At 35.8% G+C, this 17,205-nt stretch overlaps 1 protein-coding gene across 1 annotated transcript in view; it reads left to right on the top strand.

Moving 5' to 3' along the window:
- LOC6032411 (ankyrin repeat and BTB/POZ domain-containing protein 2) overlaps nucleotides 1-17,205 on the top strand; it is a 168,861-nt gene that overhangs the window by 91,589 nt on the left and 60,067 nt on the right. The window contains exon 4 of the mRNA XM_038254500.1: nucleotides 11,670-12,240. Coding sequence (XP_038110428.1) covers nucleotides 11,840-12,240 — 401 coding nt within the window. The 5' untranslated portion in view covers nucleotides 11,670-11,839. The remainder of the gene's footprint in view (nucleotides 1-11,669; nucleotides 12,241-17,205) is intronic.

Below are 17,205 nucleotides of genomic sequence, written 5' to 3' on the forward strand. Positions count from 1 at the left end.
TTAGGGAGTAGAGTGAGGCAGAGCTTTTTTGACTGCAATTAAAGTTGGATTAAATTACATGAAATCTTAAGAAAGGTCAAAAAAAGAAACCATAACCCTAAGTTTTGCGTGCAAGCATGCGCTCGATGATGATGGAAATTTGGACAGGTCTGAAATTTTTGATGAAATTATGTTGTCTGGAAGGTGGTTCTGTTCTGTTCGGTGTTTCCAAGTGAGTTGGCAAGCAAAACAAGCAATTCAAGCCCGAATGTTTTCGATGGGTGAAGGTGGTGATGGGATTTATATGGTGCACCCAGGCCAACCGACCGAATTTGGTATCTCCGTGATGGGGAGCATAAATTAGTTCGAAATTCGCCAGTCTGTCTGGTCGGGGCAGGATGTGGATCGTATGGAGTATTTAGAAGGAACTTTTTTGTAAATATTTTGAACCTATAATCAAAATTAGAAAGTTGGATAAATTTGACGGATTCGCATGTTTTTAAATTTGAAAGAATCATAAAAATGAATAACCATCAATTTTAATCAGACTAAAAAAATAAGATTCTACGAGCTACTTTGTGTCCTAGAAGAAGATTCTAAAGGTCTGAACCTTTCAGTTCAGTGTTTTCACTATTTGTCATGTTTTTCTAGCTTAAAATCATAAAATTAGCTCAATACTATTCATTGGTTATCTACACTTCAATCGAAACAAGGATAGCAGTTTTTAAATAGCAAGATTTTTGTTGTTCTTTGTTGTGCTTTGGTTTTTAAATGCACCAAAATTTCTAATCCAATAATTTTCTTATAAATATATATTTTTAATTTTTTTTATAACGTCACAAGAAAAGCTTAAAAAATCTTTTAAGATGTCTAAAATAATAAATAAAAAGACAGCAAATATAATTATACCAGCCGATAATAAATATTTGATAAGTTTAGACATTCATGTTTTATATAAAAATATTTTACAAATTATCTTAAACTCAATACCGTCAATAGCAATAGGTACAGAATATTTTAGAGTAATTAATTTGGAGATCGGTGTACTAATTGTTTTGTTCTGTTCCTGTTTTAACCGAAATCAATTGAAAAACTAAAAATAAAACATTATGCCAAACAAAATACTAAAACAGCTGTCTTAATTTTATACATTCGTCTTGATTTTCCAAAGAAAAATAATTTAAAACGATATTTTTTTTAAATAAAAAATAAAAAAATAAAGCTTTTCAAAAATATATAAAATTAAACAGAACATTTTTATAGTGCTAGGCAATTTACGGATCGGTAAATTTTAACAATTTTTCTTTATAAGTCAAGTTAATGCTGATATATGCTTGATATTTTTTTCTAATTTGTTTATCGTTGTTCGTCTATTTCCACAACAAAATCTAAAATTCCAGACCGAAATTGGATGTTTTTTCCAATTTCGGGAATTCCCGGGACGAAATATAAAATCTTTTTTCGTTTCGATCGCTTTTTGAATGTTTTTCTTAGAGATTTTTTCTGTAATTTTTTAGGAATACAACGATATTTCAAATCGATAGTTTTAAATGATTTAGAAAATTTATGAGTTCAATATAAAGCAATTCTCCAACAAAACCGGAATTCCAAAGTTTTATTTTTTATTTTTTCGAAAAAATCAATTAAATAAAATAAAAGGATGTTTGGATGATACTTAAAAAAAACTTAAATTTTTGCAGTATTTCAGCAATCAGAGGTCGAATCTTATATTTTTATGTTTTGGCAGTTTTATTGGAAATTTTATCATCTTTTTGAAAAAAAAAATGACCAGGAATCATAGACATTCACAGGCACTTTTTAATGAAATTGAAAAACTGGATTTTTAAATTAAAATTAACATAAAGTATTAAATCTTGAAAACGGTGCACGTTATCAACAAATCTATAAAGTACTTTTCAGTTGCTAATTTGATTTTGATTAAATAGTGATAGTCAGCTGATTTTATAGAGTAAAATTTCTATTTTTCCAAAAACCAATGTTTTTAAGCAAACATAACTCGGCGGAAACATTTTTGTCCATACTTTTTTTATGACTCAAAAGTTTGCAGTTTTTTTTTCCCCTAAATCATATAAAAAAAATCAAATAGTAAAAAATATGGTTTTTGGAAATTATTTATTTTGCTTCGCTTCGCTAGGAGACAGTGAATTTAGCGATGATTTTGGGAAATTGATTTTTTGTGAAAAAAGTTAATTCATAAATCGACGAAAAAATACGTGTACCAATTTATTCTGAATAGTCCTCAGCAATACCTACAACTTTGCCAAAGACACCAAACCGATCTGAAAATTCCTTCAAAAATACACATTTTCGAATATTTAAGTATAATGCCAAAATTGTATAAAAATAAATAGTAATTTGTGAATATTGCGCACTTCCCAATAATTTGAACTTTGCACTAAATAAACAAAGAGTCTATCCTGCTCACGTCAGGAACGAGCATTGTTTTGCTAACAGATCAAACGACACATTCCGGCGTTGCAACGACGATTTTTTGCATTTTTCGAAATATGTCTCGTCTAAAATCAAACCATTACAGATTTGAATTAAAAATTGGATTTCCTACAAGTAGATACTATGAAAAACTATTTTGAAGTCTTACTTATTTGTCACATCGATTACTCCGTGACGTAGCAACGGAGTGAGAAATAAATTTTGATTGAAGCAATGAAAAAAATAATGAATATTTACAATGTTCGACCTATCATCCTAAACGTGTCGTTTTTGTCACTGGATGATGTGTCAAATTTTAATAATTTTCCCCGTTCAGAAATAAAAAATTGTTTTATTCTAAGTTGCATCTACATTTTTCACGGTTTCAAAATCTAACAGTGAAGACAAACGTTTGAAAGCATTGAACAATAAACTTATTTATATCGATTCCTCTGTTCTCTCTTATGCTAACTAAATAGGAAAACCAGCAAGCTTAGAACAAGAGAGCACGGAGCATCGATATGTTAAAAAATAGTTAAATTTCAAATGTCCGAATATTTGCTTTATTCCGTGCATACTCAGCTTTTTTGACATACTGGAAAACATTTAACAATAAATTTACATCATCTTTGTCGTAAATGAGTGTTAAAATTAATTAGTTTCGATTTTTACGAAACATTCTGAATTAAAAAAAAGAAAACCATAAAAATACTATGCACCAAGCATAAACCAAAAATATCTTATCGTGGTCCCTAAATGTCCTTCACCTTTCAGCATGAAACGCTGCCCGCTTGACGGTTGTTCTTGTGCGCCACTTGAGCAACATAAACAACTTTTTCCGCGCAACATACAACCAACCCAACCCAACATATTTTGCATACGATCGAACCACACTACAAGCAAAACACAAACACGCACACACACATCGCCCCGAGGGGCCAACTCTCTTCCAGAACGATTCAAACTCATCATTATCCATCAACCCTCGCGCTTTCAGTCTTGCGTTTGGTCGATCAGGTTGGTTGGGTTCCAATTCTTGGGCGTATTCCCCACTCCTGAAGCTCCACGCAGGTACGTGACTTGCGCAATGTAGTCCCTTGCTCACCCCACGCGATTACATCCTCCTCCTCCTCCTCCCCCGAGGCTATTCTAGAGTGTGTGTAATTTTACATGCTGGTTCGCTATGAACTCGAGGGAGAGCCTTTAACCCGCAGAGGTCCAAAAACAAGCCAAAAGAAGGCAATTACAAGCCCCCGCGCACGAGAGAACGAGAGTAAAATTGCTTTGTTTTTCCTTCACGGGTCTTTTAAAAATCGTGTTAAGTGCTGCCTGCTCGCTCGTCCACACAATCTAGCCGGGCTTTTTTTTTTTTTTTTTTTTTTTTTTTTTTTTTTTTATTTTTATTTTTTTAATTTATATTTATTCAGTTTTTCTTTTCCATGTACATTCATTCAGTTAAAATAATATTGAGTGTCCAATCACAATCGATGACTTTTCACCTCAATTTTAAATACTAGCAACTTTCATTTATTCATGAAATATTTAGCTTTCGCTATTCAGTGATTTCAAATGTAGGAGGTCCTACATGTACAAAAGGGAAAAGGGATACCTTAAAACTAACTTATAAACTATATAAAGAGCGGATCAATGCAGCTGAAGACTGCAATGATTTTTGTCGAAATGCATCAATTATCTTATTGGACATAACATCCAAAGTGTCAACTTCGGCTAATTGATGAAGTTCACTGGTGCTGAACCAGGGAGGAAGTTTCAGAATCATTTTCAGAATTTTGTTCTGAATCCTCTGAAGTTTTTTCTTCCTGGTTAAGCAACAGCTTGTCCAGATCGGCACAGCATAAAGCATGGCAGGTCTGAAAATTTGTTTATAAATTAACAGTTTATTCTTGAGACAAAGTCTAGAATTCCTGTTTATAAGTGGATACAAACATTTAATATATTTGTTACATTTAACCTGGATACTTTCAATGTGATCCTTGTAAGTAAGGTTTTGTCAAAAGCAAGTCCAAGATATTTCACTTGATCCTCCCACTTTAAATTTACCTCATTCATCTTTATAATGTGATGACTTTTGGTTTAAGAAAATCAGCCCTTGGTTTGTGAGGGAAAATAATAAGTTGAGTTTTTGCAGCATTTGGAGTAATTTTCCATTCTTTCAAATAAGAATTGAAAATATCCAAGCTTTTTGTAATCTTCTTGTGATGACACGAAGGCTTCTACCTTTGGCGGAGATGCTTGTATCATCAGCAAAAAGTGATTTCTGACATCCTGGGGGCAAATCAGGCAAGTCAGAAGTAAAAATATTGTATAAAATTGGACCCAAAATGCTTCCTTGAGGGACGCCAGCACGTACAGGTAGTTGATCAGATTTGCTGTTCTGATAACATACCTGCAGAGTACGATCCGTCAAATAATTTTGAATAATTTTCACGATATAAATCGGAAAATTAAACCTTTTCAATTTCGCAATCAAACCTTTATGCCAAACACTGTCAAATGCTTTTTCTATGTCTAGAAGAGCAGCGCCAGTAGAATAGCCCTCAGATTTGTTGCTTCGAATTAAATTTGAAACTCTCAACAACTGATGAGTAGTTGAATGCCCAAGGCGAAATCCAAACTGCTCATCAGCGAAAATTGAATTTTCATTAATGTGCGTCATCATTCTATTAAGAATTATTCTTTCGAATAATTTACTAATAGATGAAAGCAAACTAATGGGCCGATAGCTTGAGGCTTCAGCAGGATTTTTATCCGGTTTCAAAATCGGAACTACTTTGGCATTTTTCCAACTACTGGGAAAATATGCCAAATCAAAACATTTGTTGCAAATTTTGACCAAGCTACTTAAAGTTGCTTCAGGTAATTTTTTAATTAAAATGTAAAAAATGCCATCCTCACCAGGGGCTTTCATATTTTTAAATTTTTTGATAATAGATTTTATTTCATTCAGATCCGTATTAAAAACATCATCTGATGAAAACTGTTGTTCAACAATATTCTGAAATTCTATTGAAATTTGATTTTCAATAGGACTCAAAACATTTAAGTTGAAATTATGAGCACTCTCAAACTGCTGAGCAAGTTTTTGAGCTTTCTCCACATTAGTTAATAGAATATTATCACCATCTTTTAAAGAAGGGATTGGTTTTTGAGGTTTCTTAAGAACCTTTGAAAGTTTCCAAAAAGGTTTGGAATAAGGTTTAATTTGTTCGACATCTCTTGCGAACTTTTCATTTCGCAGGAGAGTGAATCTGTGGTCAATAACCTTTTGCAAATCTTTTGAATTCGCTTCAGTGCAGGATCACGAGAACGTTGATACTGTCTTCGGCGAACATTTTCAGACGAATCAGAAGCTGAAGATCGTCATCAATAATGGGAGAATCAAATTTGACTTGGACTTTAGGAATAGCAATATTCCTAGCATCCAAAATTGCATTAGTTAAAGATTCCAAGGCTGAATCAATATCAGCTTTGGTTTCTAAAACAAAATCATGATTTAAATTATTCTCAATATGATGCTGATACCTGTCCCAATTAGCTTTGTGGTAATTAAACACAGAACTATTGGGTCTGATAACTGCTTCATGAGAAATTGAAAAAGTTACTGGAAGATGATCAGAATCAAAATCAGCATGAGTCACTAAAGGACCACAATACTGACTTTGATTTGTCAAAATCAAATCAATTGTTGATGGATTTCTAACAGAAGAAAAGCAAGTTGGCCCATTCGGATATAAAACCGAATAAAGACCAGAAGTGCAATCTCTGAATAGAATTTTACCATTGGAATTTACTTTTAAATTATTCCAAGATTGGTGTTTGGCATTAAAATCACCGATAATCAAAAATCGAGATCTATGCCGAGTAAGTTTATTCAAATCCCCTTTGAAATAATTTTTATTTTCCCAGTGCATTGAAAGGCAAATATGCAGCTGCAATCATAATTTTCCCAAAAGAAGTTTCAAGTTCAATGCCCAAACTTTCAATAACTTTTAACTTAAAGTCACGTAACGTGCTATAAGTCATACTACGGTGGATAACTATTGCAACTCCACCGCCATTTCGATTCATTCTGTTATTGGTTATAACTTTATAATCTGGATCACTTTTCAAATAAGTGCCAGTTTTTAAAAATGTTTCGGTTATAACAGCAACATGCACGTTATGAACTCGTAAAAGTTGAAAAATCATTTTCTTTCGCTTTTAAAGAGCGAGCATTAAAATTCATAATATTGATGGAATTACTTAGATCCATGATTAAACTTCAGGGTAAGAACAACATCATTCGCAAATTTTAATCCAATCTGGATAGCTTCCATCATGGATGTAGCATTACTCATTGTTTGAATCAAACCAAACAGTGAGTTTTGCAAAAAGTCATTTTTCAAACGTAACATCGCCGAGATCAGAAGATCCCAAAGCGTTGCCAGCAGAAAAATTTTCAAATGAAATTTGAGGTACCTGCCCAATTTGAAAATTGGTAGAGGATTTAAAATTCGTGGATGAACCCGAACCCGAAACGACGTTGGCATAAGAAATGCCATTGCTGTTACCTAACTTTTCCACGGTAGGGGTATTGTTCGAGTGAGACAGCACGAACGTTTGATTTAAAGATGCAGGTACAACCTGACTTTGAGAAAATTTCGGTTTGGATTTCGGCTGATGCTTAGCACGAGAATCCAAAACCTTTTTCTGATGGGGCAATCCCAGAAATTTGATTTGTGATTTCCACCACAATTTGCACATTTAAATTGGGTGACTTCTTTCACGGGACAATTGTCCTTGTCGTGAGAAGAATCCCCGCAAACCATGCATTTTGGAACCATGGCGCAATGATCAGTACCGTGACCGAATGCCTGGCAACGCCGGCACTGGGTCAGATTCTGGCCATTACCGCCATGTTTCTTAAAATGCTCCCACTTTACCCGTACATGGAACAAAAACTGAACTTTGTCCAAAAGTTTCAAATTGTTGATTTCATTTCTGTTGAAATGAATCAGATAAAATTGTGAAGTCAAACCAAAGCGAGAAATATTCCCGTTTGATTTTTTCTTCATTGGTATTACTTGGGATGGGGCAAAGCCAAGCAACACCTTAAGTTCGTTTTTGATCTCATCCACCGACAAGTCGTTGGAGAGACCTTTCAGGACCGCCTTGAATGGACGAGCATTCTTGGTCTCATACGTGTAGAAATTGTGTTTGTGGTTTTTCAAATAACCAACAAAAGTTTGGTGATCTTGTAAAGATTCCGTCAACAAGCGACATTCTCCTCTTCGACCAAGCTGGAACGAAACCTTCAAATTGCAAGTTTCATTGCAATTCTTCAGTTGCGTTCGAAAGCTAGCCAAATCGGAGACGGAAGTCACTACAATTGGCGGAGCCTTTACTCGTTTCTCGACGGCAGAAGGCTCAGTACGAGGAGAAGGATCCTTGTCAACAGTTTCGGATAAAACACCGAAACTGTTTGTCAATGGAATTGGAGGATTGACCTCACTTTCAGAATCAGAATCAGACCTCGGATGAGGCTGTTTTCTTTTTCTGTTTCCGTTAGCCGGCTTAGCGTTCAAACGCTTCACCGACGTAACGACCAAATCTTCAGAAGATTTGCGTTTACCTTTGTTTTGACGCATTTTGCAAGCAAAGTTCTCTTAAAAGATGGCTTCGTTTGTAAAATACAGCAAAATTTCAGGTGGGGTTAGTCTTGAAAAGACTGTTTAGAATTTTGGAAAGTAACTCAGGTAGTCTTTAAAAAGACTGTGAATTTTGTTTGAAATAACTCTGAGCTTAGGTAGTAAAAAATACCGCAGCTCTAGTGTCCGTTCACCACGAAGGTTCGCAAGACACTGACAATCTAGCCGGGTTGAAACTCTATGTGTCTGGAGAAAAAATTAAACATCCAAGAAAGAGGCTACTAAAGAGTGTGGGAGGTGGACGGGGAAGCATTTCGATTTCATTGCGAGAGATCTTTTTTTCTTTTTTTGGCGAGACTTTATAGAAATCGAAAACTGCGCGAGCAATTTTACGCGAACTCGCGCGCGCGTTTCAGGAAAAGTGATTGATTAGAGTGAGTAGATCACGTGGATTTTTTTCATTTCTGTGTTTTGCTGCTGCTTCCTCTTCCGAGAGAAGGAATGTGTGGTGACTGGCGAGGGAGAGAAGTGAACGAGGGGGGTGGAAGGCGAACAAAAATGCAGGAAAGAAAAAGTATTTCAAAAATGTGCGCGAAACGATTGGGTGAAGATGAAGAAGGTTAAAAGAGAGAGAATCGATGTGATTACGAATCGGGTGATGAGGATTATGGGGGTGGTGTGCAGAATGTGGTAGAGAAGAAAACAAACAAAAATAAAGCTTTGGGAGAATAATGGTGTTCGAGGAAAAATGAGCGAATGAGATTGAGAAAATCACTTTGAGAGAGTCGGAGAGAACTGTTGCTGCAGTTTTATGTGGGCGCAACTGTTGTAAGGTTCCAAACATAAAAGCTCTTCTTGAAAGCTTTCTAACAAAGTCTAACTCTCCGGGTTCGTTGCTTAGATATAGCATTGAAGTCATTCAAGAAGCTCTTTATTTTCCCTACTTTATATTTATTTTCATTTGTTGAAATTACTTATAAAACAAAATAAAATACATAATATTTAAAAACAAATGTTTGCGCGAGGTCTACTGTTTATCTTGATTTTTAACTACATTTAGGGTTGGAAGTTTTGCTAGTTTAAGGTAACTTTGTCAATGTTTTTGAAAATATATTTTATCTGGGATCAAATTTGGCTGTGTTTTTAACTAACATTCCTATATTTTATTCAATTATAAGTAAGCAGTATTTTTTTAATAGGTCTCTGCTCATTATTCTGCTATTCAAATTATAATGGTATCATTCTATAGCGGAAAATGCGAAAAACTAGCAAAAAATTGAAGATGTGACTGCAAAAATATAAAAAAGACAAAAGGTAATTCAACAAGGTGGTGGAATAAGCCAAATAATTCCAGAAACAAACATAAACTAAATAAGATAAATGCAAATAAAAGTTATAAACAATTAAAAAAAGAAAAAATAAAATAAAAGATGCAAAATTTATCGTAAAACAAAAGTTGCCAAAATTACCATTTAAACACGGGAAAAACTAAAATAAAAATAAAATTGGGCATTTAAAGGTTAAAATGATTATTTGAAAACTTGTCATCACTGCATATAAAATTGGTAAAATTTTATATTATTTATTTTATTTTTTTTAATATTTTATGTGCAAATCGTTAATTTGGCAACACAGCTTATTTTTGTTTTAAATATTTTTTTTCAAAGTATTTTTTTTCGTGCATTTTTTTTTGTTCAAAAATGATATAAAAATTAGTTCTGTAAGAGAGCTCCTGATCTTTCTGAACCAAATAAAACTTTCATTAATTTGTGGATGTAAAGTTTGATTCGAAATCGAAAAGTAATTAACATAAATTGGTATAAAGTGCACCGTTTCTTGATAAATTCACCTGAAGTTTGATTTTTGCGCTAATTGTGAATTTTTTTAAAATAAGTGGTCCATGGCTGACAACACCCGATTTTTTTTAAAGCTTGAGAAAGTTCCCTAAAAAAACTAAGATTCTTTGAAGATTGTACTTTGGAGCTCAACCCATAACCCGTAAAAATCACCCCTTTCAGAAGCTAATAACTTTGCGGGAAAAATCCTTCAAATAAGGCAAATTTTATGAAAATCTCACATCCAAGAATTGGTAAGTGTTTGAGATTCTTGCATTTTAAAAGCATTAATCGCTTTATATTGAAATGGGTTGTGCTTGCATATTTTATAAAATACTTTTTGATAATATTGAAAAATTTAAAATAGGGCCTTTGCAAATATTTTTCAAAGTTTTTTTAAAATCAAAACTTCGGAGAATTGTGGCTTCGGATAATCGAATCTGGACTGTATCACTTAAGTGGTCATAACACGAGACAGGGTTGCCAGATCTTCACTGTTCGGAAGGTCTTTCGATTACCTAACCAACGATGTGTTGGATGATAGACCCGGAAATAGTTTATATACATTTAAGTGAGATTCTGCCTAAAATAAAGTACATAAATATTACTTAAGTGGAAATATCTTGAAGCAGGGTTGCCAGATCTTTAAGAAAATCAATAGCGAGCTATGGGACTCCAAACAGAATCGAATGAAAGCTCCCGAGCTTAAATCGGACCAGCCAGTGCTAAGAAAACATGGCAATAATTTTGACTCCCATGAAAATCCGCACGCACATACACACATACATACGCGCAGACAGTTTTCGATTCTGAGTCGATAACCTTACCTCAGTGAGGAACGCAAAATAATTTGATTGTTTCTAGATACTGCTAATGTTGAATGAAAATGAATCTTTTTCAATCGTTAAGTCTGTTGATTGAATTTAGAATTTCAGCAATTTCAGCTGAATTTAAAAAAAAATACCTTTGGCTCAACCTAACAAACTCACCCCACATCACGGTGCAACATTTCCGTACACCACCCATCTTTCTTCAGGGTGGAGAGAAAAAGTGGAAGTGTCGAAGGGCAAGTTTGCAATCATCTACGACGGACATGGCCAGCCAGCCGAACCTGTCGACTTGTGATGACCGATCACGCCGTCGCGAGAGACACGATGACACATTTATGATTGACGAGAAAGGTGGTACCAACAACAACAGCCACACATCAAAACAGACAATGTCAGTGCCAAAAAGGGAATTTCTTTCTGCGTCTGTGGCCTGGCGTGATACGGGACAAGGTTTTATTTTGGCAATCGGACTTTTTAAGGAAGGCACGAGGCTGCTACCGACTGGTGGCTGGCTGCCTTATTTGTTGGCCGTGACGAATGGGCTCTGTTTTGTGTAGTGCGTGAAGGCAATCAATAATATTTGGGTGAACGGTTCGGGTTGTTTTACGGTGTGTTGTTACGGGTTGAGGGGAAGAACCGTTAATGGGTATTGTTGAACGTAAGGAGCAGCAGTGATTAGTTTGAACATTTTATTTCGAAAACAAAATTTTTAATGAAAGTATTTTTAACAAAATTAAAAATAACTCTCAAAATCACCCCCATGCACAGTTCATTCCATATGAGCATTGTAATTTATGTTTGCTACCTCAGCAGAATAAATTGATTTCGCCTGCCCTTTCCCACCCTCTGACCATTATGCCCAATCCAATCATTCAGTATGCACTCACTACATGACATGCATTTCCTCTTTCTCTCCCTCCTTGCAGCCACCAACCCAGCCAAAGACGACAACATTATATAGGTGAAAGCTCCCGGCCCCAATCAAGATTGTGGACCCACCGTCAACCAAAGCACTCCTCCAAAAAGCACCTTCCCCAAGCACCATGCCAATGCCAATTCTGGCCAAGACCCAACAGCAGGGACGACGACAGCGGTGATGATGCTGGTGGAAAAACCGTTACCCAAAAATGGCTCCGTCATGAGTCACGCCAGCAATGTGACCTCCTCCACGGGCACCACTTCGAGCAGTGGGAGCAGTTCCGGCCACCATCCGGTGGGGTCCTCGTCCGGCGGAAGCAACCACTGGTCGCTGGGAGGTGGAGGAGGTGGTGGTGGAAGCAGCAGCGGAACCGGAACCACAATCAGTACCGGAAGTAGTGGGAGTGGGGGAGGTTCGGCGACGATAAGCAGCACAAACAGCAGTTCAACGGGCGGAACGTCCGCCGGTCGGCACAGCTGGGACCCGGGCAGGATCGGCGTCGAGCATCTGGCCGGAGCGCTCAGCCCGCTGTGCATCACCGACGCCAGCCACGAGATTGTGCGGCCCAAACCGCGACGGTAAGTCTACAACCGCTGAGAAGGAGAGCGAAAGCTTTTCGAGAGAGAGGGAGCTTTCGTGAGAAGATTTTCCCACCCATAAATGAGTGCTCACCAAATGTTCAAACATAAAAAGAACTCTACAAAGTTTACTTTTCAGCATAAAATCACAGCATAAAAGCTCCGAAACTCGTTTGAATCGTTAGAAGCGAAAGCTTCGAAAGCTCGCCACATTCAAGCGAGCTTTCGCCGCGATCGCGGCTTTCGCCTTTGTTTTGATTCAGATTCCGCTTCGCTTCGCCATTCGTAGAATTATGCAATCTCAGCGTACAGCTTCGGCTTTCTTCGTGCTGCTCAGACAAAAAGAGAAGCATAAAAAAAAGTTGATAAGAGACGTGCGCGGTGGCACGCGCGGGACGCGATGATTCGTTTCCTCTCGGCTCTTCCTTCTTTGCTCGAAGCTTTATTGAAACGGAAATTACATTGTCCATATTGATAATAATTAGTGGTGTGCTCGTGTACACGGCCGATGCTGCTGCTGCTACTGGGTGCAGATATAATACGATGATGGTAATGATGATGAAAATTAACTGAATGCATTAATGGCCGAGCGCATGTGGGTTTGTGTGTGTGTTTGAACGATTAAAAAAATGCTCGCAAAACATGGAGGAATTGTTGCAAAACAAGACGGATGCAGGATTTTATGTCTTCGGCATTCATTGTTATTGGGTCAGTCTGGTTGCAACGAGGTTCTAATGTTTATGGAAACGAATAAAAGACGTAATTGAGAACCTTCTTTTGAGTTTTTTTTTACGGGAGGAGATCGATTCAGTTGGAACTTAAAATTTACATGTCTGAATCCAGACGATGGCAGAAAAGATTAACAAGATATACATGAAAATGATATAACATCGTAATTAAATTTTTATTATTATATTCGTGCATTACCTTCTGTAAACCTCTTTTGAAAAATGTACGACTTGTGCTGAAAACAATTCTTTTCAGTTTGTTGCTAGGCTTGTTGCATAAACTACAAAATGAGATTTGGAAATTTACTATTTACGTCTTTATAGTCTTAAACAAACGATTTCATTTTGCATTTTTTGGTGAGAAAAGTAATCATCTACCTGGATAAATTGAAATTATGTAAATGTTTTGAAATTTGATTGTTTCCATTAAAGTTTCTTGATTTTGTTTTATAATAATTTATTTAATTAACCTCTGGGACTTCAGCAATTAAATATTCGTTTTTTTTTTATTTGGTTCAAACCAGGCCCAAATAAGCAATTTTTCATAATCCATTCATGCATACACGTTTCCTTATATATTTGAGAAGTTGTCCGTCCATCAATAATGCCAAGTAAATGATCAAAAAACTTTATCTTGAGAAGCAATTTTGTAGTTGTGTAGACCGGAAGTCTTTCTGATTAATTTATTTTTTTATTTTTTTGTAATCGAGTCAAACTTTCAGAAAGGTCGAAAACATCTAAATTTTAAATTGGAAAAAAATCAAAGGTTGTTGAGCTTGATCAATACTTTACAGATAAAAAAGTCACCTTTTATGCAAAAATCACCTTAAGGTAGATATAATTAGAAAACGGTGCATCTTATCAAACCCAAACTGTTTTCACTTGCAAAAGTCCTTGAAATTGTATGTCAGTTATGGTAAAGCTGCATAGAAAATCCTGGTATGCTTGATATAATGCAATATAATATTAAATAAAGTTTTTTTTTCGTACAAAGTATCTTCATGTGCAAAATTAATAAATTTATAATTTATTTTTCCTCGAGTTTCAATACTTTCCACAAAGTTGATCGTTATTTGACACATTTACAACTGATATTGACTTGAAAAAAAATCCACATTTCAAGCAGGGTCAGAGTCGTCAGAAAACGGGAAAATCCGGCATTTCGTCGACCTTTCTCCAAAGACTAAGAATTGTTACAAAAACTCATCAAACAACGTATTTTGAAACAATTTTACTGTTCGAGTTATAATCATTAATCGGAACAGCGCAAAGCTGCTTTAGATTATTTACAAAAACAATAAACATAAAACTTAACATACATGAAACTGATAGCTCATGCTCTTAAGGTAACCTCATAAAAAATCTTAGAAAGTAAAAAAAAAAATATTGATAAAAATATGTTTCGTCCAACAATCTGACATACCATTAGTTTTTAGAGCCTTGATACGCTGGTGCAATTGTGGCAGTTAGAGCTGGTGTAAACATAGCGACATAATCGCTCCACACAGCTTCCAACAATTAAAGTTTCTTCTAATTAGATTATTTTTCTGTAACATACTTTTAACAGAAAAATATTACGTAAGTTTGACGTGTTGAAATACTGGAGTTTTTTTTTTCTTTAATATGAAAATTTTGTTTATTAGAACTAAACAAAAATACAGAGTTGAAATTGAATGCTAAAATGAAGGCTTTGGATACTGAGCTAGAGAAACTGAACCATTTTTGATCTGTCTAAATTTAGCAATGTTATTGCTGACCAAAAAAAGAAAAAAATATATTTGATCGAATCAAACTAAACTCAAAAACATAATATGTAAAAGGTTTTACATAGAAAATTCCAAATAACACCATAAAACGTAGTTATGAAATGACTTTTTGACCAAATATTTTTCCTTTCTGAAATATGTCTTAGTAATTATTTTGGTGTGCCTTTCTAAACGATTTTAGTCAACATTTATGCATACAAAAATCTGGAATCTTCTTTCTCTTATCAATGTTACCATGATTCATCAGAAAACTAGACTCTAGACTTTCTAGAAAACAAAAACCACCCAACTAAACTATGCCCGACTTTACAAAACGGTCTTCACTAATTAGTCCCGGACCCGGACGCTTCCCCCCTTCAGGTATTATCCAACATTATATCATCCGTGACAATTGAAATTCATGCCAAGTTTCATGCTCTCAAAAGCCACCCACCGTTGCCGCCCTTTTCGACGCCCAACTTAATTGCTCACCCGTGCCCCCACCCAACATGATGATCTCATTTGAATGTCTCCACCGTCTCTCTTCATCCACCGCCAGCAAAATCCGCTTCCTCCTTCGTCTCATTATATTTGGGAAAATAAACACAACAAACAACCGAATGAGGGAGCTGGGAGGAGGAAAATTTGCGTCGTTGCGATTACAAAACTCTAGCCTAGAAAGGTCTGCTCAGCTGGTTGAAGGGGATCCGTCGTAATGAATGGTGGCCATTGAGACCCATGGTGATTACCTTAGATCGCTATCCAAAAAAAAGGTTTTCCTTCGGTAACGTTTCTCTCTCATGCCAACACCACTACCTCACTTCTTCCCTAGATCGTCACGATGCGATGATAATCAGCCGTGAAAAACTCCCACGCCACCACCACCACCACCAGCACACTCACCTGGCACAGTGACTTTGACTGCGGTGGGTCTACTTAACGTCTTTTTCGGAGAAAATACAAAAAAATGCTATTTCAGGACTAAAAATGTTGAAACTAATATTTTTTAATCCATTCCAAGTTTTATTTAAAATTTTGCAGCCTTTTCCTACAAAATAAAGGGCCAAAAATATTGTTAGCTGAAATAAAATTAATTAGCTTAAATTATTTTAAATATTTTTATAAAATTTGAAACCACAGGTGAATGACGTAAACATCCAGGTTTTTATCCATTAGTTTGTTGATATTCTGCAATTTTTTGAAATTAGCGGTAATCTTGCCTCGAAATTTTGAAAATCCATTTGAAATAATAAAAAAAAACCGCATGTTGTGAAATGGCTGTTCACCTGCAACGCAGCTAAAACTACCAAAATAACGTTTTTGCTATTCCGTCGTGAAACTACTTTCTTTTTCTGTCATTCTTGAACGACGAAATAGCCTACTTTTCCGTACCAAAAATAACAGAATCGAATAGCAACACTTTTCAAAATAAATGCTGAAAAGTTCTACTTTTCAGCACTGAAATGGGTGCTGAAAAGTTGAGCTTTTCAGCACTTGTTTCGAAAAGTAACACTTTTCAACATTTTTTTGATTTAAACGATTTATTGAGCGAGTTGGGGCGCTATAACCACGGCAAATAGTGTCCAGGGCATTCGTGGAAATACAATGTCCCATCCCAGAGGGTTCCGGAGTACCAAACCTTCTTAGCATGGTGCTCCCAACGAATACAACCAAAATCTCGAAGCGTATGGTGGTGTGTCCCCACGCTTCTTCCTCCCCTGTCGATTCAGAATTGTGTTGTTGTTCGAACACTCAGTGCTCAAACTCAACCCAATTACGAGTCATCTTTGCGATACGGCTTTACGCAGTAGGCCTGGCCGCTTTAACGCTTGTGATGTTTCAATGTATTCCGATGCAATGGCGCACTACAAATGTTAATAAATGACAAGAAGAGTGCTGGGCGTCATCTAACCTAAGGCACTCTCCAGGATCCCTTCGAAAGATTGGCTGCGCTAGGGTCTGATTAGATTAGATTAGATTAGATTAGATTAAACGATTTATTGACAAAATACATGAAAATTTGACTTAAAATTTCACTCAATGGGTGTTTTTCGGAATTGCAAAAAATGTTGTATGGAACTCGTTCCAAAACTTGATTTTTTTTAGCACTCTTCGTATTTATCCATCTCGGTGAACCTCGCTGGATAAATGTACGACTCGTGCTGAAAAAATCCTCTTTTTGCAACTTGTTGCATAAACTACTATTAAAAGACTGAAAGAGAAGCTAAAATAATAATATAACAAAAATAAAAAACTCAAGGTAAAAGTTACGAATTTAAAAAAAAACTTGTTTTGTTAACATAAATTTAGGTAGTTTATACAACATTCTCAACAAATTTGGTTTATATTTTAAACCTGTGAGTATTTTTATACCAAAATCTCTCGATAAACACACCGTTAGAGGGTGTTGTTTGCTTTGCCTCGACCAGCAGAAGAAAAGAGTGAAAAGCGCACTGATTGCGCAAGGCTTGGCATCGATTCAAATGGCAGCA

The sequence above is a fragment of the Culex quinquefasciatus genome, chromosome 2 (assembly GCF_015732765.1).
Source record: "Culex quinquefasciatus strain JHB chromosome 2, VPISU_Cqui_1.0_pri_paternal, whole genome shotgun sequence".
NCBI classification, from domain to species: Eukaryota; Metazoa; Arthropoda; class Insecta; order Diptera; family Culicidae; genus Culex; species Culex quinquefasciatus.